At 39.6% G+C, this 21673-nt stretch overlaps 1 protein-coding gene and 1 pseudogene across 2 annotated transcripts in view; both read left to right on the plus strand.

Moving 5' to 3' along the window:
- The window catches only part of LOC110989125 (uncharacterized), a 47777-nt gene extending 45513 nt beyond the window's left edge, over positions 1-2264 (plus strand). Inside the window, exons 53-54 of the mRNA XM_022253271.2 lie at positions 8-61; positions 286-2264. Coding sequence (XP_022108963.2) covers positions 8-49 — 42 coding nt within the window. The 3' untranslated portion in view covers positions 50-61; positions 286-2264. The remainder of the gene's footprint in view (positions 1-7; positions 62-285) is intronic.
- A 130-nt stretch (positions 2265-2394) lies between these two features.
- Positions 2395-21673, plus strand: part of LOC110989114 (uncharacterized) — a 29489-nt pseudogene continuing 10210 nt past the window's right edge. The window contains exons 1-12 of the transcript XR_015427188.1: positions 2395-7665; positions 9708-9779; positions 10726-10785; positions 11094-11162; positions 11665-11736; positions 12731-12802; positions 13394-13462; positions 14623-14685; positions 16819-16905; positions 17831-17902; positions 18162-18233; positions 18607-18750. The product of XR_015427188.1 is annotated as an uncharacterized LOC110989114 (transcript). The remainder of the gene's footprint in view (positions 7666-9707; positions 9780-10725; positions 10786-11093; positions 11163-11664; positions 11737-12730; positions 12803-13393; positions 13463-14622; positions 14686-16818; positions 16906-17830; positions 17903-18161; positions 18234-18606; positions 18751-21673) is intronic.

Genomic DNA, 21673 nt, shown 5'->3' on the forward strand with positions numbered 1-21673 from the left:
CATACAGGATCCAAGGAATCCAGCAATGGATATTAAAGAATTGAACTGAAAGACGACATTGGTAAGTCTGTGGTTTGTATAAATTAAGTAAATTGATTTGTGGTATGTCTGTGGAATGCCTTTGATGTTACTGGAAAAGTGGTTTTAGTTATGCTCATTATAAGCGATTCAGCCACGCAATTTATAGCACATATACTGATTTAAATCTGAATAAGCCTTTTCAGATTTAAATCTTCGACGAAACAACATCTATGTGTGTCTTTTTATTGCCTTTTTTTTCACCAGACCGTGTCGGGAGACATATGTGCGGACAGAGCCTTAGTGAAGAGTGAACTATTAAATCCTATTCTTTGATTATCCTAATTGTAAAGGCCTACTTGAAGTTTTACCAGACATTGTCAAGTACTTTACTTACTTCAAGCATTTACATGCATAAAACATAGAGAAGTTAAGGCCTTTAAAAGCGGACCCCCTTAATCTTACAAATAACTTGATAATTTGCACAAAATCTTATGGAACTTAATTTTCAGTTTGCTCTGTCAAAGTAACAACAGAATTTATCCTAGTCGTACGACAGTTGTTTTAGATGCGGTGTGTTTGTGCTCATACGTGATTCCGTTTGCTATTCATGTGATCAGATTAAACAGATTTGTGGCTGACACGAACGTTATACTCAGATTTAATTGCATACATTTTGTTTTTTTCTTTTAAAGTGTGATACTCAAATTGGAAGCGCTGGTTAAATGATTAATCTTGTGAGTTTTTGCTGAGGTTGATAGTTGCATGTTTAAATTTTGAACGAAAAGTACTTGTGCGGGCCTTAAACTGAATCTTTAAAACGAGGTGACACATTAGGTTTTGGCAGTAATTTCACGAGATTGGCTGATTACGGGGTATACGATTTACTGCAGCAGCTATCATTCATTGAATTGTTGCATGTTTAAGTCAACTGCTATGTGAGAAATCGAGAACAGACTAGCACCTTTAACGGTAAAATTGGACATCTTGTAATGAAAATCCATGAACTACTAACTAGGCGTTCGTAAATCTTAGTAAGTGATAAACATCCGCAGGGTCAGGTTGGAGAACAGGCATTACAGGTTCTCTTTCCCTAAAAAAAACAAACAAAAAAACAAAAAAACTTTTCAACTGTCACATGTAATCAGTGAATCAGTTTTACACTAATGCAGCTTCGACAATGTAGCATGGTGGATTCATGGCAAAAACCTCATCGTGGAATGAAGTATCCAAACTGATTCAGTTCGTTTTCTGTTTTATACCTTGCACTTAGTTTCCTCTAGTGAATTTTTGCTTTTAGTCTTACCTGTTCATTCAGACTCCTATAGTATCTGTCTCCAATCTCTACACACTAAATATAAACATTGGCCCCCTATTTATGGATGTGGTGCTCACAACGAAACGAACTGTTAAAGTATGGTCGACGGACCAACACCAAACAAGATAACAAAATGTCTTTTTTCTCGAAAATTACGGCATTTTGTGTGGAAATATGTCACCGACTGACTGGGGCTGTTATGTACTTTCCCGCTGTCCCATTGCGGGGATTCTATACCAATCGTGCCACCTATACCTTTAAATCAATGATATGTTGGCAGATGCTGTTCTTTAGAATTAGAAGTGTTCTAAGCAAAGCGTTTTCGTTGTATTCGATGATTTGGCTAGACAAGTTTGTTTTAGTCAATTTATTGTGTGCAGATTGAATGTGTTTGGTTGATTTGCGAAGTGGTACTCAGTATTAAGTCAGACTTGTGATTTTTTTTTAATTCTATGATGTTCAATTACAACGTATCACTTGAATGAGCAGCCTTATCGAGTACTTGCTCGCTTCAGTATATGTCTAAGGGTACGATTTAAGGGCATATCTGCATGGGCGTCAGAAGGATTTTTTAAGTGACAGGAGAGGGGAAGAACGGGTCAGCAGTAAACTGACAATCGGTGGAGGTAGACGATCAGTCCCGTGATATGTCGGAGTAAATTAGTGATTTTCATTCTCAATCATTTTTTTCTGTTTTTTGTCTGATTCTCCCATTCGATAGTGTGTTGTTTTTAAAATGATGTTTAAGTAAACAGACCGTGTTTGCATTGTATTTTGTTGGATGTGATTGTTTTTTGTGCTGAGATTACATTTTGTTCAATTATACTCAGATTCAACGTCTGGGTGTTTTGCAGTGCTGTAGTAAGAATGTCTTTAAGTTGCTGTATGACCTCCAGATGGAAAACAAGTGATACTGGCAGCACCAAAACATTTACGGTTGTTCGTTTCCTTTTATTTTTGTCCTTGTCTGTTGGTGTGTTTATCTGTTTGTCTCGGTGTTACTGCTTCCGTTGTTATTGTTTAGGTGTTATTGTCGTTGTTTCTGCTGCTGCCGTTGGTGCTATTGCTATTGTATAGCTGGATTTTTGCCGTTCCTAATGTCGCACCATAACAGCTGCTGTTGCTCTCGTCGTTACGCTGTCAAGGTTTATGTATACGATTGCTGGCCTACTTATTTGCCATTTGGACTTAACAGGAAAGGTGAAGTTTTTTTTTTCAAATTATTTGAAAATGAACTCAATGGTTTAACCTTCTTAAGCCCTTAGTAGGAATTGGACGCACAAAGAAACAAAGAAACACGGTACATTTGATGAAGTCAATTGGCAGAGTAGGAAAAAAAGTCAAAGAATAGCTACAGTATGTGTTCAAACGTGGCGCCCAAGTGGTGCAAATCTTTCTCCTGAAGTAATACGAAATGCCCTGATTCATCTAGTCGGTTTTTATTTGTCGAAACACCACTTCTTTTAATTAGAAAAAAAAAAGGTGGCAGTAAATCCCTGACTACTAACAACGAGCGAGTGCTTTTAACTGATGGCGAGTGCTTTTGACTGATGGATTAACGAAACAGTTCTACTTATTCTCCAAGGAAAACAGCTGTGAGTGTAGCAACTCATGAGGTACGGTCATTCGCCAATGCTTCAAAGTCCTATTGACAATATAATGATTTTTTTCGGCGTTATAGTCTTTCAACCTTGTGCCTTAACAGTACGCATTACCTTAACATTATATATTTTTGTCCCACGCAAGAACTGGGTAGATTTCCTGTACTCTACATATTACAGCGTAGTGTACCACCCTCTACATAGCACAGAAAATGGGATTCAGGGAAATAGGACGAGTTTACTCTCGATTACCCAGCGTGATAGGGTGCACTTCACAGAGGAAATCAGACCCTGGACCAAGGACCAAGGTCCAGGGTTGTTTGGACCATCTCACAACCTGAGAAATGTTCCCCGGTCCCACCCCCACTGAGATTCAAACTGTCTTGTGACAAATCATTTTGAAGCTTGGTCTGCATAATGAATGTGTCCATAATGAGTATATCTTGTAAAGGTACGATTCAACAGTTTTATTATGTAATTGTGACGGACCGACTTGAATCAAGTCTAATCTTGGAATATGTTATGAGTTTGGTAGCCATCCGAATAGTAATAATAGTTCCCACCCCGTCATGCTTGTAACCAGTATTTAAAGAGCTCGATGGGATATGAAATGGTCAGTTGTTTGTAACTAGTCATATTGCTTGATTTATACATGTATGAGGCTGGATTAGCTAAATGGTTATATTTCTACAAAACTTTGACGCATTATTCTTGCGCAACGTACTTTGCCCTGGCGTACGTGCGATTCTCCCTCTCTCCGATCGAGTTGTGTTGGCACATAACGTGAGTTGTCGTTCTTCATCAAGCTTTCAATTTTGTTCACTTTAATTCTGCGTTTGGGTCGTGTTGACATTGCAGCCTTGTTTTCATCAACCTTGTGACTACGCTAGCTTTTCGTCGTTGGTTGATGAGATCCAAAATAGGACATTTGGCTTCCTTTCAATTTCGCACATTGTAAAGAAAGTTTTGTACATGTGTCGTTTGACCGACGACTGTTGCACGTCAGCGACCTGACGACTGTTGTGTGTATTTTGTGTAATAGATTTACTCAGAGGAGAGAGGTGGGTCCGCACAATGCCCTTAGGAATTTATTAAAAGTTAACGTATAATGCCCTTGGGAATTTATTAAAAGTTAACGTATAATACCCTTGGGAATTTAGTAAATTTTAATTTACAATCACTTAGAAACCTAACTTTATATTCTCAACTCTTGAGGAGTCTCATCTTCATAAACAAATACACTTCTGGTTATTGTCATACTCATACTTTAGTTCTTCCTCCATGTTTGTATTATAGTGTAGCCTGTGCTGTCTCATAATTGTTGGATTGAATAATTAAATCTAATCTGAAATGCAATCACGGAACATCATGTTGTACTGAATACATATATTATTCTTTGATTAATCTGTGGTCACTAAGCAGTTTCCTGTCCCCAATTTAAAAGTTGAGCGGACCCACTACGTCAGGGTGGCAACACCCCCCACCTAACCATGACATTATCATCTGTAGTTCAAATTTAAAGACTGTTCAACTTTCTCTTAAATAGGCCTATGTGTAATGATTCCGATCTGTTCAATTATAATACCAGAAAGTGAATAAAAGAAATTTCCAACTGTTAGAAAGGCATGGTGTTGAGCCCGGACTCTGGGAGAGAGGAGTGAGTAAAAATCAGTGAGCTCGATTCCAGGTCTTTGTACAAGAAATCCAGATTTAGTAGAGACACCGTGTAATTTGAAATTGATACGACTTTTCAAACTCTGTACATTGTAATTGTATAACTATTTTTTTCGTTTATGTCATTTCCTTCACTCGTTTTATTTTCTGTGCTTTATGAGGGGCTTTCATTCTGCTTCCACTTCCGCACACTGTGTACTGCACCGCTGGTTCCGTCTGTGGTAAACGGGGAACACCGGTTGTGCGCATGCGCCAGTTTTTTTGACGAGTACGGGCAAGTGGCATAATTCATGAATCTTGACCCATTTTGTAAACACTGCCAAAAAGTCATGATAATACTGTATATTCACGATTTTGATGAATGTTTTCGACCACTCCCACATGTTTACACTTTTTACTGACAAGTGCAACAGGACAAGCGAACTAAAATGGATTTCTTAAGCGCGAAATTTAAAGCTAAACTGAGCTGCTCCGATTTTGTGTTTCTTGCGAGGTAAGATTTACAGATGAAAATTCTATATGACCTAGAGTTTTCCTAGCTTAAAACAACACATAATATCACAAAGCAACTCTTCATCTTACAAACTGTATTTTCTCTTCTGTGCAAACCCCAAGGTTTTCGAGAAATGTGGACTTTACATGGGTGATATTTTCAGCAATAACCGCCATTTCGGTAGCCCGCGTAAGCGCGGTACCGGTGCCAGACTACACGGCATGTACATGTACGTCACGCGCGGGCGATCTGCCCGATACTGCATACCCTCCTGACTAGAAAAAATGCGGGGCGACAAGCACTTTAACTCTGTATTCTTTGGTAAATTATGACCTCCCAGCAGTGCAAAATAACCTCCACTTTCTGATATATAAACAGGTCGGGTGGGGTATTGTCAAAACTTTTAAATGACTGGTATTTTAAATAACATCCTCAGAGGCTGATAAATGAAATAGTCCTCTTTTCAGATTACATGTACATCCAAAAAGTACATAACATGTGGATCACTTTTACTTGAAAGGCTTTGAAAGAAAATTTGAAATTGTTTTCTTACATTGAAACCGTTTGTTTTAATTTGTCACTTTTTAATACCTTAAATAAAAAATAGTTCTGGAACTACATACCAATTAGAAAGTAAAGAACAAAGCTACTCTTGACAAAAGTTCACAAAGATACAAGCATGTAAATTTATTACTTTTAATTGACAGACTATTGGAAAGTGGCTCTTTGATTATGGATCACATACACAATCTCCAGAAATTATGCAGAATATGTGCTGAGAGAGTAAATCCATGGAAAATCCATAACAGACAACCTACGCCTTGCTCAGAAAATCAAGAAAAGATACAAGCAAAGTATAAAATCAATGTAGAAACCAATGAGCCACATTGCCAACCTCCCTTCATGTGCCATCTTTGCAGTTAAAATTTTTATCTTGCAAAGACACATCCTGTGCCAAATGATTGCCCCCCCACCCTCCAACAGGCCCCTGCTTCATTTGTGACAAAGTGAACATTTCTAAAAGAGGTGGTCGTCCTTCGAAAGGGAAACATGCTCGTCTTATGACTCTTGACAGGGAAGAGGAGAAAGCCAATGCAACTGTGCAGAGGAACTTTGAGTAGCGTAGGCAAACAACGACTCCAACAATGGGGCAGGATTTTCAGTCAGATGATAGTTCTTTCATTTGCAAGTACTGCTGCAAAATCTTCAACGGACCTACTGAAACACAGTGTGAGCACATTGTTTGCTTGGAATGCCTAGAAGAGCTGTTTTCCAAATCGTCATCTTCAACAGTTCTTTGCCCAGTATGTAAGAAACAAATCAGCCTTCTGCATATCCAACCTGCCAAGCACTACTTTGTGAATGTCCTCATGAATGGGAGGGTCAAGTGCAATAAATGCAACCAAAGCAGTTGGCTCAAAAATGCAGAAAGACATGACTGCAGTAATCCACAAAGTTCAGTACCTGTTGGTGAGAAGATATTAAGAGATATTCTAAACCATGCAGTAACTTTTGATGTGTAGAGGCATGCATAGCCTTAGCTTTGTTGTAAGCACGGTTCGCAAATAATAATAACATAATCTATGAACCAAAAACCGACATATTTATCATAAATGAACGTACATGTACTGTGCAATGGAGTAAACACACAGGCATATTTGTCGTGTATATGTTTGTCTTTGTCAAACTTGTTAAAAATAATGCTATTTGAAGATAGGTACCTGACGGCATGCACTTCGGAGCAACTCCTTCACGGTGAGGGCGCCCATGAAACCATCACGCACATAGAGCTCTCGTGGATATTCCTCCAAGATGTAGTGTATCAATGCAAAAATCAGCGTGTTGTGTAATGCCTTGCAAATGCGTACCGTTCGGTTTGAACAGTTTACAGAGCGCAAATAGATTGTAAAAGGTCCATTCTTCACGCTGGATGTCAAGCCTAGACTGGCAAAACTCTAGGAGCAATTCCTTTAAGGCTTTAGCAACGGTCAAAAATCCCGTAATCGTCGATCAATCAAAAACAGACGTTAACTTTTAGACACTCTTCTCACGCTTATCCGGCAACCAAAATGGCCGAACGTACCGACAATTAAAAGGCCAATTTTGTGTTTTTCAATAAGCCGTATTCTATAAATATTCCATTACCACAGTGCGTCTCAAAAAGGATTTGATTAAGGAGATCCTTTCAGCTCATTAATATTCATAATACTTTTTACCACAAGAGGGCGCACTTAAATGGGGCAAATCTTGCGCAAGCGCACAACCGCTTTTCCGTACCGAAACAGCGGTGACAGATACAACCATTCCAAGCATGTGTTACTGTGACATGGTTGGAAACGCCACCCTGGTGAAGATCATATGAGATTTCAGTACACAGGAATCAACATGTTAGTGACATTTCGTGCAGCTGTGTCTACGGTGTTGTGCGTGGCGTTGGTCAATTCTGTCAGAGACGCCTGCAAAGTGTGCAAGTGTAGTAGCCACGGTCCACTCATTGTCAACTGCACCAGGAAAGGTCTCACGGAACTACCATCCAGGATACCAAATGAGACAAGAGTACTGTAAGTGTTGTACATCTTACAAATTAAAAGGTGGGAAAAGGGTGTGGGGTTAAGTCAACGCGTATTGTACCTTACTGCTCGGGCGTATATTTATACAGTTGTAAAGAGATGGATGCGAGCTGCAAAAGTAATCTTCGGTTGCAGGTCCCCACTGTTGTTAAGTTTTCTAAAATTAAAATTCTTGCCTTGTCAACTGGTGACAATATGACTTTTTTTCTAGTTACGCTCCTGGACCATGTTCCATAAATGTAGATAATGTTCCAGGTAGGTCATTGTATCGACTTCAAACGTGCACAATGTCTTTTTCTGATCATACTTGCCAGCTTGGTGTTTTCAGTCATACTTTATCTAAGATAACGGAGGGGTCAGTGGGAGTCTTTCGCTGGAAATAACTGTGTTTGTCGTGGTCGTCTCACTTGTTTCAACCACACGTTCCATTAGTCAGACGTAATGCATGATCAGATGAGATTTGAATTGGGGAGGAACATCAAAGTTGGCCTTTGCCCCTTCCTATTCTAAAGGGGCCATTTCTAAAAAAAAAAAAAAAAAACGTTTCAGCTTCACTTAGTCAGGTACAACTGCAATGAGAACAGTGGCTTAAATTTGTGTTAAATGTGCGAAGGGTGGGTGGGTGGGTGGGTAGGATGGGGATGACCATTGGAAGGAGGGCTAGTAACCAAATCCCTCAACACTCAATAAATTGAGTTCTGTAGGATCCGAGCTATTTTCCGAGGCTATGAAATTTCCTGCCAATATCGTATCTTGTTTATTATCCTCCCATGCAAACACAAGTAGTGGAAAAACAACTTGATAAAACCTCACTTTAAAATTAATATTGATTTCAGAGATATACTAAATGGAGAAATGGGCAGACAATTTGGCAAGATTGCCATGCTAACTTGAAGATGATTTTTCAGAATTTTCAACAGTCCAAATTACTTTCTGCAGTTTCAATTAGTATCAGTTTTAGGAGCCAACTTATACATACCTTCATTTCATGCTAAAAAAATAAAAATGGAAAATGTATCAGACATAAATCAGTTAATCTCAGTTTAATAAGCATGTTTAAAAACATGTTTGTTTAATGTAGCACAAAAACTTGGGAGAGGTTGGTGATTATATATCATTGCTGATCATAGTAGTATGATCATCCCCTTGGGATCCACGCCACTGTTTTCTGTTCTTTTCTTTATATACATCATTTTAATAATCAACCCTATAACAACGATAATATGTGTATTTATTCTGATATATACACAAATAAATTGACAAATTCCAAAAGTAATAGGCCGAGAAAGGAAACATGACCTTAAAGGTCAGTCCCTACCACATAACTCAGAGTTGTAAAAAAGCAAACGCACTTTCTTTATATATTAAGAAGATGACACCGGAAATCTGGGTAGCAGTATCCTGGCGGATGAAGTACGGTACTTGTATCGCTTTCGAAGCTGCTCCTGGGCTGTGGAATAACAGTAAGAGGAGGGAAGAATAAGATGAGTAATTTCAACGGCGAAAGAAGTATTACGCTAACGTTACTGCTCTTGGGTTGCTGGTATATAGAGAAAAAGTTAGTCGCTCACATTACATAGACCTGGATGCTGAACGCGTTTTGTTTTCGGTTCAGTCCTCATGATTGCAACAGTGAAAACAGCATGGACTACATTATCGTATGGTCTATGTTGTTTCCGTCTGGTTGAATGTAACTTTAACTTTGCGTCATTTCTTTTCATTATAAGTACACCATTATGATATGTGATGGATTCACTTAATAATAAAGCTTACAAGGTGTGAATATTAAACATTTGAAGTACAGATTACGCTAAAACCCATAAACAAAGACATAAGCAATGTGCCAGAAGATGGTAGACAAATTACTACTTCGTTGGCTTAAAGAGAAACAAAAATAAAACCAAAACCGACCGGTTTCTCGGTTTTCTTCGTTTTGGAAAGGATTGCTTTAGCGTGCTCCTTTTATTACTTTGATTATGATTTCTGTATACTAAACAAGACACCTGGTCATGTGTTTTTTTTTTTTTTTACAGAATTCTCAATGGGAATTTCATCAGGTTCATTCCCTACCGAGGTCTTTTGGGATTGAAGTCTCTGGTTGTACTGTAAGTTCGTAAGCTAAAGTTTAAACGTGTTGTTTACGTTGGTTTGTTGCAGTGTGTGACTTACCGTTAATGTCTAACAAAAGACACTTTTGTTTAGGTTTGTCCAACCCTTTGACTTGGCAGTTTCCGTTGTTTGCTTTTCGAGGGATATCCTTTGTCACCTCTATTAGAGAGTGTGCAATAGCAGATATCACATTCCGGGATCTAAATTCGACACAATTCGCACTAACTTTGATATCATGTAGTAATATTAAAAGGCACGATGCATCTTAAAGTGTCCAGTTGGGAAACTGAACCTTTATGGAGAAAAAAAATTGTTGTAGATTCACCAAGAAATTAGATTATTACTTTAACAACTAGCTGCTGTTAAATGTAGACAGTTTGGCGTTTATTCTCGCATCCGCAGCAGCCTTCTTGTGTTCGAGTGATCACGAAAACATGATTCAATCCTGGGCACACGCATGACAAGTTGTCCAGGATGAAAAGTTTATCCGTTTCTACATGGTCACAAGCTATGCACAATTGCCATGAAGTGAATTACGTAAAGGTGGTATACTGCGGCCATCTTTCCTGTGACCCCTTACGGATGCGTAGCACAGGCCTATTCATAAGTATCCCTGTGGAACAAAAGCTCTTGCCTGCAAATGACTGCCATAGACAACCCGTATTGGGAATATGCATTGTGCAACTTCCTATACTCATCTTTTGATGTTAGAAAAATGTCTAAGTATCTAATCTTTCCGATTATTGAGAAGTTCCATTATTGAGAAGTTCACTTTGTAATAGATTAAAATTCGTCCTGCTTTCCCTGCAATAATTTGAAGGTGCTGTAAATGATATTTAAGTGTCATCATTTTGGGAAACAAACTGGCGGGTGTATGCACCAGTACACACGGACAGTTGGTATTCCTAGATACTCAAAACGATTTTTTTTTTGTTTTCGCAGCCAACTTACGAACAACAGCATCAAAGCCCCCTTTGAAATCCCGAAGTCTGTCGTGAAACTGTAAGTGAATGTATGAGAACCCAGTTTGGCATATATTATTCCAGACGGGCCGCAAAGTACAAAGGCAGTACCAATAAGGTCGTAACCGTTTAGTTTAATGTCCAGTCTTGCATGTAATTAAAACTGCGCGTGCCTTTCTGACTGAAAGGCTGAGTCGATTGGGAATAATTTTCTACAGGAATGTATGTACTTCATATGACACCACATTGCTCTTCAACAAGCATTTTCAGTGGTCCTTTTTGAAGATGAAAAGAGAAAAAAGCCAGTGAATTTATGTCAGTTAGCGAAGAAATGAAATTCGTTTTCAGATCCGCTAACTGGAATGGCTTGCAAGATATACGGCCAATAATGCGAAACGGAGTCAACCTTGACTTTGCGTAAGTTAACTTTGCCATTAGGCCTACATAGTATTAGTATAGAAAGTAAATCCTCGCTGGAAGCTTTATATTGTAGATATATCTATGTAGTAGAGTAGAGATGTCAGGTCCAGATCTGCTTAAAACGTTGTAAGACAGGAGGGTACTTTTTTTACTTTCCCTTCCTTCACCAAATAAGGAAATTGACAAAGTTCTTATGAAATTTCGAAATCGAGCAAACGTTGAACATTGAATATTTAGATGAACTGCCCAACAATAGTGATAGTTTGAGTCATGAACAACCACTGTACCCACTGCCGAAATTCACCCTTAAGGTTCTTACTTACGAGTGGCATTTCTTTCAATGTGCTTATTAATTTAGACTATATATTGGCTGTCTTTTAAGAATTCTTAACTGTTTCTTCAGGACATGGTGAATTAGCTCCAGTTATGTTTTCACTGAAAGCCATGTTTTGTAACCTGCATTGAGGTAAATATTCGACTGTATTTGTATTACGAATAGGGATTTCAGCAACAATGCTCTGAAAGTCATCCAGACCGACACTTTCAAGAATTGCACCAAGATGCTGACCTTGTAAGTGGGGACTTAATTTACCTGATTTTCTTCGAACGTTTGACAAAGGCGTTTTATATAAATGTACAAAGCACGGAATAGTAGAATGAGCGAGTATAGCACAACACCGAAAAGAGGTGTTACATGTAATTCCATGTTTTGATTAAAAATAGGACAAAAGTGTAGCCTCATATTTCTAAACGCTAATTGAACGCAAATCTCTAACACTTTTTAAACATTTTGAGACGTTTATAAATAAACACATACGACATGCTTATATGCTGAACGCTATTAAACGCAACGTATGTTTATGATTAAGAATATGGACGTGTTTAGCACATTACCCTTGAACGCCTAAACATGTTTAGAGGCTGTAACTTTTTTTACACACTTTGACATATTTATAGAGGGTGCGGGTTTATCAACTGCCGTTTATTGGGTAACAATGATATTCACGTGTTCAAGTCATACACATTGACAAGGAGTGGCAAGCTAACTGTCGCATCTCAGCACGGGAGCAAAAATGGTTGAAATACAGTTGACATACCTTTCTTTCAGAAAATTATCATACAAATGAATGTGCAAATGCACGTTCGTGTACGTACAGCGCATATGCATGCGCCTATAGTCTTGTCTTAATCGTAAACGCTGGGCGGTACAACTGAACATATTATCTAAACACGGTGTTGAATTTTGGTGTGATCATCGAGTGATACTCCACTCTGCAGCCATATATTATACGCTTGTCAGCTTAAATTAATCACTTACAACGTTAGATTTGAATTTCATCGGCACAAAAGAGTATTGGCGGAAAAATAATGGAAGTCATGTTTTAAGCCACTATAAACATGCGTTTAATGTCCCAATGATAAACACTCTATATGTTAAACACCTTCCCGTCTAAACGCACCGCGTTCAAATGTTTGATGCGTTTGTTTATAAATGGGTCAAAAGTTCTTTGTTTTACAGTGTACTTGTAGGCCTTAACATTATTTCTACGGTCTTTCATTGCTAGAAGCTTGGGCTTAAACAATATCTCAACTGTACAGCATGCCGGGCTGTCTGGACCAAAGTACCTAAACAATGTGTAAGTTTTTCTAAGAGAATAATACAAACATACTTTCCTTTTATAATTTGTCAGTCGTCCCAATTTCTTGAAAGTTGATACGTGCACGACGAGACTAGAGGGGCCTGGTTGTGGAGCACTAACTTTAATGCTGTAATTAATTGTTTTCAGCTTTGCTTCCGACTCTGTCTCTAGATAGGAAACATTATTTCCCGTATTCTAATTATTTTATGAGTTAAATTGTAACGCAAAATCTGTTGCTGCATTGTGGCTGGGTGAAATTTCAGCTTTAATTATGCCTCCGAGAAAATCGTGTATTCTAGCTATTTCTTCACGCCGTGAAGAATTCATTCTTGTTTTATAAAAGTTTTATATCGAATGCTGAAGCGAGCGCAGATTATTATTAAAAACAATGTAGCCATTGGGGTTCCTCAAGTATGCATTCAAGTTATCCGGTTCAAGGGCGAAAAAGTGGTTATATGTGGTTGTACCCGGCCCGACGAAATAGGAACAAGTTGACATGTGTTAAGGTCTAAAGATAGTCGAATGACATGCTCGTTCTAACTGACAGTTAATGAACATGTACGCAGTATATTTCTTCTTTTTCCGAAGGCGACTACAGGGTAATAACTTGGAAGATATTGGACCTAGTGCCACAGCGGGGTTGCATTGCCGCTCACTGTAAGTTATATAAACATCCCTTAAAAGACAACTTCGCCCACTTTTTACCAACATTGAATTTCAGATTAAACAATGGAAACGAAGTAACCCTTTCCAATCAAACTTTCTAACTTTATCTTAACCTTTTCTCGGATCCCTGCAAGGAAACTATGTAAAACAACAAATTGGCAAAGGCTACGGAAATACTGAGGTAGTTGGTGGGACATTAAATACACTGTAGGCCTACAGTAGTCCTTTGTATAAAACTGTCAACTAGAAGTAAATGTAAGTAGGTGAACACACGTACACGCTGGAATGAGCTTTGTATGAGAGCCTGCCCGATTGGATACAATTTGATTTTATTTTGTTCACATCATCTGATTGGCTGCAAAAGGTATACCTGCATATTCATGACTGCTCTCACAGAAGAAATCGAAAATGTTTCGAAGTGCTTCACGGTATGAAACAGTTCCATGTCAGGGGATTTTACCTCATGGAGTCCTCCTCTTTCATATCCAAGCTCTGAAATATTATTTTGGGCAGTAAAATAAACATCCACGTACACGCTGGCAATGTGTACACTGTCCTAATGTTCGGTTGCTGTGTTATCGATGGGGCCAAATTCTTTGAAAGTGGAGGGCTTTTCCGTCAACTACACTGTAAAAACAACGTTTAGAGTTTGAACACTTTTGTACCCACTTTTTTAACGCGTTCAACCCATGACATGCTTATTAAAATGCGTTTACGAATGTGTTTAGACGCTTTTCCGTGCTTCATGTTTAGCTTTTTGAAATCTGCGTAGCATTTTAACACATCCCTAAACGCAAAACACTAAACATGTTGCGGTTAAACAAGTCAAAAAGGTGGCCATAAGCGAGTTTTTGACGGGGGATTAAAAGCCTTTGGCTTCTCCAGACCCCTTTGCTGTCATTTTTTATGTTTCCATTGTCAAATAAGTTTATCCAACTGTAATATAACACTTTTTTCTCAACTTTAGTTGCTTGTTAATTTCTATTCACAATATGTGTCAATGTAAATTTACATTATTTATTACATTGTTCATGATATGTCAACTATTGTCCATGTCAGCATGAATAAATAAACAAATTTATTTGATACTTGAGTTAGAAAGCTTGTTACGCAGAGATGAACATTTTTTGGTCATGTTCATTCCCTGACAGGTGGATGTATAAAACCAAGTTGAGACACATCCAGCCTCATACGTTGGCAGGTGTTAAAAGACCGTAAGTATATTTATGCCAACTGGAGCTATGTTGATACAAATTACAACTAAGCGATACTCGATGTAGCTCGGTTTACTTCACCTGCTGCACTTTGTTTCCCAGATTTGACTTTTGTTTTCGGTGAAAGTGAAACTCCACGGACAGTGATCCCATGTTCTTTTCATAAACAACTTTTTTCATACATATTCACGGAAGGAAGATTCCGAACCTAAACAATGAAGCGAAGTTGACCCAAAGGCCCAGTCTGCCTTAGGCTTGACTCAAGTCGGGATCGCTTGTGACGTTGTCTGTGCTTATGCTTTGGATGTGGAGGGCGCGCTTCGTTACTTGCTTCGTGCTCTCTTGTGCCCACTTATAACTATGAGTTAAGAAGTCCCAACTTCACGAATCTGCTAGCCGTTTGTACACTGCGAATTAGCTCATGAACCAAAACAGCTGGCAGCTAAGCAGATTGCTGGTCTCGTTTTACGCCTCTCATACCTCTGCTGTAATAAACGAGTCTACAAGTCTGACAAACTTGAATTGGTGGAACTTCCAAGTCTGACCACTTTGATTGGTGGAAACCCCGTATACACTATTCAAGATCATGTCGTTCGTAGACAATTACGAATGACTGTATATCACCGGCGGTTGGTGTGATTGGCTTATCCGCTTAATCGGACTTACTGACTGGTGGCTCACGTTGTACAACCTTTGACGTTGACGCCGGATACCGTAGGAAAACTTTCAAATGAGGGTGCCTTATAAACAGTTATGCAAACAGCCGAGTGCGACGACCGTGTACTGTGTGAGTGAAGGGATGGCTGACTGGGGAAAAGCAACTTAAGTTCGACTTGATTAAAGTCTATGCCTGCTTCGTTATATTAGCCATCCCCTCCAAAAGATAACAATATTCTTTTTAACAGAGGTCTGTGTTTTATACGTTTTGATAAAGAGAGAGAGAGTATTGGTGACAATCTGTTGGGAACAGGAGCAGTAATATTAAGAGAGGTATTCTATTATCTTTTTACCAATCTTATTTCTGCAGCAATTTGTCTCTTCCAAATTTAATTTCAGAGACCTGAGCGATCTTAAAGTTGACCGGTTTTATTGAGTATTACCACAAATCTCATTTTACTATCTACTGATTTTGAAAATTGGATTTAAGATAAGATTCCTTTCAATCTTACTCGAGCAATTTACCCCCCCCCCAAAAAAAAACCCCTTAACTCTCCGCAGCATGGGTGAAATTAAAACCCTTGAATCTGTTTGATAATGCATTTTTTTAATTGAACAGTCTATAGGAAAGAGGTTGAAAGAGGTGTTCCTTACTGGTAAATTGCCTTTGTTATTGCTTATCTGTATATCAAAATGATTTCAATAAAAAAATTCCAAGGTAAATGTCACTCGGTGTAAAAATACTGATGTTTCAGTAAAGCTCCCTCTCAATATTGTTGTCCAGAAGTTAGTTCTTCACAGCCTTTTCTTTGTGTTCGGTACTTCAAAGAAGTACTAAGACACACGGTTTTTCAGACTTTTCCTTTGCCTTTGTGGCATTTGGGAAATTAAGGCGATTAACGTGTGCATAAATTAAAGGCCGATTCACACTTCAAAGAAGTACTAAGACACACGGTTTTTCAAACTGATCCTTTGCCTTTGTGGCATTTGGGAAATCAAGGCGATTGACGTGAGCATAGATTAAAGGCCGATTCACACTTTACGCGAAAGCGGACGCAAACGCAAAATTTGTGACGTCAAATTAATGTTATCGCTGCAAATATGCAAAAGCTTAAGAATTTACGAAATTTTGCTCCAAGTTTTTCGTGACGTCAGTTTCGCCTGTAATTTCGGCCTGTATTATGAACCGGCTATCAGATTAAAAAGCGTTATTACTGCATAGGGCCTTGATTCTATTCGGGACATGTAGGGTCATTCATGGCCATTCTATAAATTCAAGGTCCAAAAGTGTGACTTTTTGTGTCCCTGTTACACCTGACCTGTGTAATTGATTTCAAACTGTTTATTTGCTTGGCGTGTAATTTACATTAATTCATGCCAGGTGTAACAGTGACTCAAAAAAACTACAAGACCCTACAAAAGAAGAAGGGAAGGATGCGTTGGCCTGTTAAATCAGTTTGATGGATCCTCTTGCAGAAACCTGAGTTACAATATGTTAAAAGATATTCCGTCTGCGGTGTTTGCTGACCCAGCGGCACCCACTCCAAGGAACCTACTAGAAGTGTAAGTATGAGGGTTGTTAACTAGGACTAATAATAGAGATTCGTAATTCGCCTTTATTCACAAAATACGGCACATTGAACAATATAATAAAACGAAACAAAACAAATAAATGAATTAATAATCGAATGAATGCATTGGAAATAGCGTAACCATATTGGAAGATACAGGTCTTTAGGACAACTTGAAACTTTGAGAACAAAGAGAGGGTAATGTTCAATGGAAATATTATCATGACTTGAAATGTTGGATCCCACAAGGTGAAGCCGAGTGGAATGGAACATTTGTGTGTCACCAAATATAATTATTCTTACCATTGCATGTGAATGTTAAACATTCATTATTAGATCCAGTGCGAGTATTAACATCTTTCATTTTTCTTCGTGTTCGAAGCACTGCTCAGTAGTATTGTCTTGCAACATTAGACTGGTTTCCGCCCCTACATTATTTTCCTCTTTATTACTGAGACTGAGTGAAAAATATATAAATGGGGGCAGTACCAATCAGTTGAAATGAAATTCTAGTCAAAAGGTACCGGTGAAATAGATCTAATTATTCAATGATATGTTATGAATTATCTACCAATCAGATAACAAGGATTCATGTAGGTACAACAATGGAGTATTGAATGGCAGTTTGCTCGTAGTTAAGAACCTGGATGGGAAAAGTGTCGATATTCCCAAGAATGTTTACCGTGAGAAACAACGAACAGACGTCAAAAGATGTCGGCTCCTCTGCGGATCAAAATGAGGATTTATAATGACTTCATTTTGTACTGAGAGCCAAAGCGTGCAGGCAGTGAAAACAAACAGTTGTATGTCATGGTACTGCAGCATGATGTGTGGTGTGCATGAGCTCTTGAAGAAGCAAAGATCGCATTACCAGTAGGAGAAATCTTGGTCGATCGATTCTGTTATCTTTTTTGCAGTAATTTTCGAAAGAACCTGATCAATCATATATCTGAGCGAGCCTTCCAGGGAGTGCGAACAATCACCGTCCTGTAAGTAACCACATCGATTTGACGCATGATTTGATGTGGTCATTTTTACTTTTCTGATTGAAAATAATATTGTGGTATCACACCGGCTTTCTATGTTTAATTAGTTTAAAACTGTGCAATACTGGTGTACACCGTTGGAACCATGCATAACAGCTGTGGTTGTCAAGGATTTGAAAATATATTACGAATTAAACCATTTGAAGAAGAAATTCATATTTGCTATGCTGACTTTTACTCAATCGATGCATTTACTCTTCAGAACACTACAAGGCAACAAACTGTCATCGCTGCCCGAACACCTGTTTGCTAACACAACGATTTCTTTGACACTGTAAGCCTCTTCCGTAACATTGAAATTGGTCACATGCCATGAATTATTTTTATCATTGCTTCATTAAACGTTTAATTGTAAAATCATTCGGTGACTAAAATCCAACAAAATATACAATTCATCGAAAAATTGGTTTTCTTTTTTTTTCTTTTCGAGATAAAGCTAACATGTCCTGAACTGTGACATTGAATATTATCTGGTTACCGTATCTTCTCAGTAATGGTTTATTCTTTGAGTTAAAAAAAAATCTAATTGAGTACACCTTGACCCCGAATTGGCCATTTTGTCCAACTTTTAGAAAAGTCCGTCACTTTTTCACATTTCATTTTGCATCAACTGATCTGGTTTCATTCAACTCTTTTGTCATTAAAAGGAATTTAGCGTCGAATCAGCTGACAACTATGCCAGATGGCCTGCTGCGATCACAGAGCATGCTCAAACATCTCTACCTGCAGCAGAACCGACTTACAGTTCTCAATGAACATATGTTCAAGGGACTCCGATCTTTGACCGACCTGTGAGTTCATGTAGCCTTGGTCAAGGTGGTCGTCATCATTAGCTGGCTCGTCATACTGGCTAGCTACCGGAAACCGGGGTAACTTTGGCAGGTTGAAAATCCTCATCGTTTCTGCTTTCCAAAAAACAGAAATATTTTTTCTTTGTGAAACATTAAGTCTAATTTCGTGATAGCCAACATCAATCCCCTTCTTTTAATTTTGAATTGGAGCTTAGGTACTGCAAAAGTCACACCATAGTTTACGCCAACCTTGGCTGGTTGCTGGAATTCAAAAATAATAATAATAATAACAATTATGACCGTTTGTAACATAGTTTTACACATGAGACATTCTTCAGGCCAAGCCTTCAGGTGTGTTTTATGATAATTTTAACTTCGTAAAAAATGTTTTAGAGTACCTTATATCATTCATAGAGCCTGTTGCAAATACATGACGATTACAACCAGCGGGTGTGGTTTGTGCCAAAATTACCCCAAGGTACCAAAGTTACCCTGTTTTACGGTATCCGTTTCCGTCGTTGTTTATCGTGTACAGTTTAAAAAAAAACAATGCAAACAGCGGCCGTACGCGGCTAACGTGATATGTAAATTGGCTTAACCAGGACATCATACTCAATATTTCTTGCGCAAAGCTTGCATACAAATACAAATGGAGTGTTGGCGTGCATATTTATGGATTATCCAATCAGAGCCCATTCCAATGTCATCGTAATTTATGAAGGTACAATCATCAAAACAAATGAGTCATAACTGAATTAACTTCGTCGTTGTCCTAAAACTTTCTTTACATTAGAATTCTGCACCCAGAGGCGGATCCAGGGGAGGTGCAACCTCCCTCCGTTTAGCCGCGGCTATGGAACTACCAGTAAAATAACGGAAAATGAGTAGCCCAAAACATCCTAGACGAGGATTGCGCCGTCCATCTATCCACCTATAATTCAGTTTTATTTTCGTCATGCAAGGAACGGTACATGATGCTTTCGGACCCCCTCAGTAGGGCATCCCTTCGAATATGCCTATCAACCCCCTCCTAAAAGCTAGATCCCTCTCTTGAACCGGTGATTTATTTATACTTGAAGATTTTGTCCCAAACAGCAGGCAGCCATGAAGTTTCATACTACAGACGTCTTTTGTGTACGTGATAAGGGCCAATGGATACCCTGTTCTGATCCGTATCCGAGTTCAATCTGACCCAAACTCGGGTCTGAGTTGATCCGATCTCCATAGAATCAATTAAAAATCAGATGCGATTGGATTGACTGTGTTATAGTCGAATTTGACCTTGTTTTCACTTGTTTCAAATACTTGTCTGTCATCAGTGCTTGACTTGAATTGACTTGGAGGCTTAGTAGACCTCGTTGTTGGTGATACTAGTGGATGCCAAGGAGGAGGGAGACCAGGATTCGTATCTGTAAAGTAGGACAGGCAATACACGGGTGTTGAGGATGTGGATTTTGGTAGATGTGCAGATCTTGCCGTCGCGCAATACCCGTGAGACACGACCAAAGGTACTCTGGTCCAGTTGAAGGCGGCGTTTGGTTTCCGGCTCTGATGAGCAGTCACGGGAGATCTTCGATCCTCGGTACACGAACCGGTCCACCAATTCGACCTGCTCGGAGGAGATGCTAACTGCCGGAGGGGGAGGTGGTAGAGAGTCGGACAGGAATTGCACTTTCGCTGATGGTGAAACCTAAGGGTGAAGCAACCTCGTCAAGAGCCTCCAGAGCCTCAACCAGGGTGTCCAGCTGCGTAGCAAGGAGCGCAATATCATCTGCATAACTGAGGTCTGTGAAATTAGAGTGGTAGTCCACACCGAGGTCGGGACAGCTATCAGAATTCCGTCGAATTGGTGCTGGTATAGAAGTCTCGGAGGATGCGGATGAACTTGGGAGGGATTCCTATGCCCGGGAAAAGGAGCAAGATTGCAGTCCCGTCCAGAGAGTCGAAAGCAGCCGTCAGATCGACGAAGGCCACATACAGTGGTCGGCGGAACGTCGTACGTTGCTGTGCAAAGACTCTCAGTGCAAGGATACAGTTGGTAGTGGAGCAGTTTGGTGTGAAGCCCGCTTGGTGAGGGCGGCGCTTGGCTAGTAACAGGGCTTGGATTCGTCTGAGGATGATAACCATGACAATTTTGGAGGGTACAGACAGCAGCTGGATGGGACGATAGCGAGAGACATTACGCCGATCTCCCTTATTCTTGTAGAAGGACAGAATGGTGTCCTCCTTCCATTCGACAGGGACTCGCTCTTTTACGATGGCAAAGGTGAAGTAGCCAGGGACATTGGAGTTGCTGGTTGCCTTTAGCATTTCTCCAGAGACGCTGTCGGCCCCTTGGGCTTTGCCAGACGGAAGCTTCTGAATGACGTCCGTTATCTCAGGGAGAGAAGGTGGATCAAGAAATATGGAAGCCTCTGTGGTGCCCGACTTGGCAAAAAAGCTGCAGGTCTTCAGATGTAGGCAAGGGGGCTTGTACAGGGTTCTATAATAGTGTTAATACCAGCTATGCAGTTTGACTGGGGCTTCAGTGAGCAAGGTGCCATCCTCAGTTCCATCCAAAGCTCCTTTGTGGCCTTGTGGGCTTGGCGGAGATTCCCTGCCCAGAAGATGTTTTCATCCTTGTCAGCAATCCAATGCTGCCAGAGGGCGTACTTGGAGCGCAGGCTACGTCTTCTTTGCTTGGACAGCTCGCGATAAATTTCCCCAAATCCTAGCAGTCTGGTTTGTCTGCAGCAGTCCACCAGATCCAGGTAAGTATCTGAGATCCAAGGCCTTTTTCTAAAACGGCGAGCACCAAGCACCATTGAGGCTACAGGAGTAAGGGTTGAGCAAATCTGGTCCTAGCCATCCTCGAGAGTCTGAGGCCTCCTTAGAGCATTTAGGCTTGAGGAGACTACTGCAAAGCAGCGCCTGGCGAAAAGAC

Source organism: Acanthaster planci, linkage group LG11 (assembly GCF_054643075.1).
Source record: "Acanthaster planci isolate LZ-2023a linkage group LG11, COTS_SCS, whole genome shotgun sequence".
NCBI lineage: Eukaryota > Metazoa > Echinodermata > Asteroidea > Valvatida > Acanthasteridae > Acanthaster > Acanthaster planci.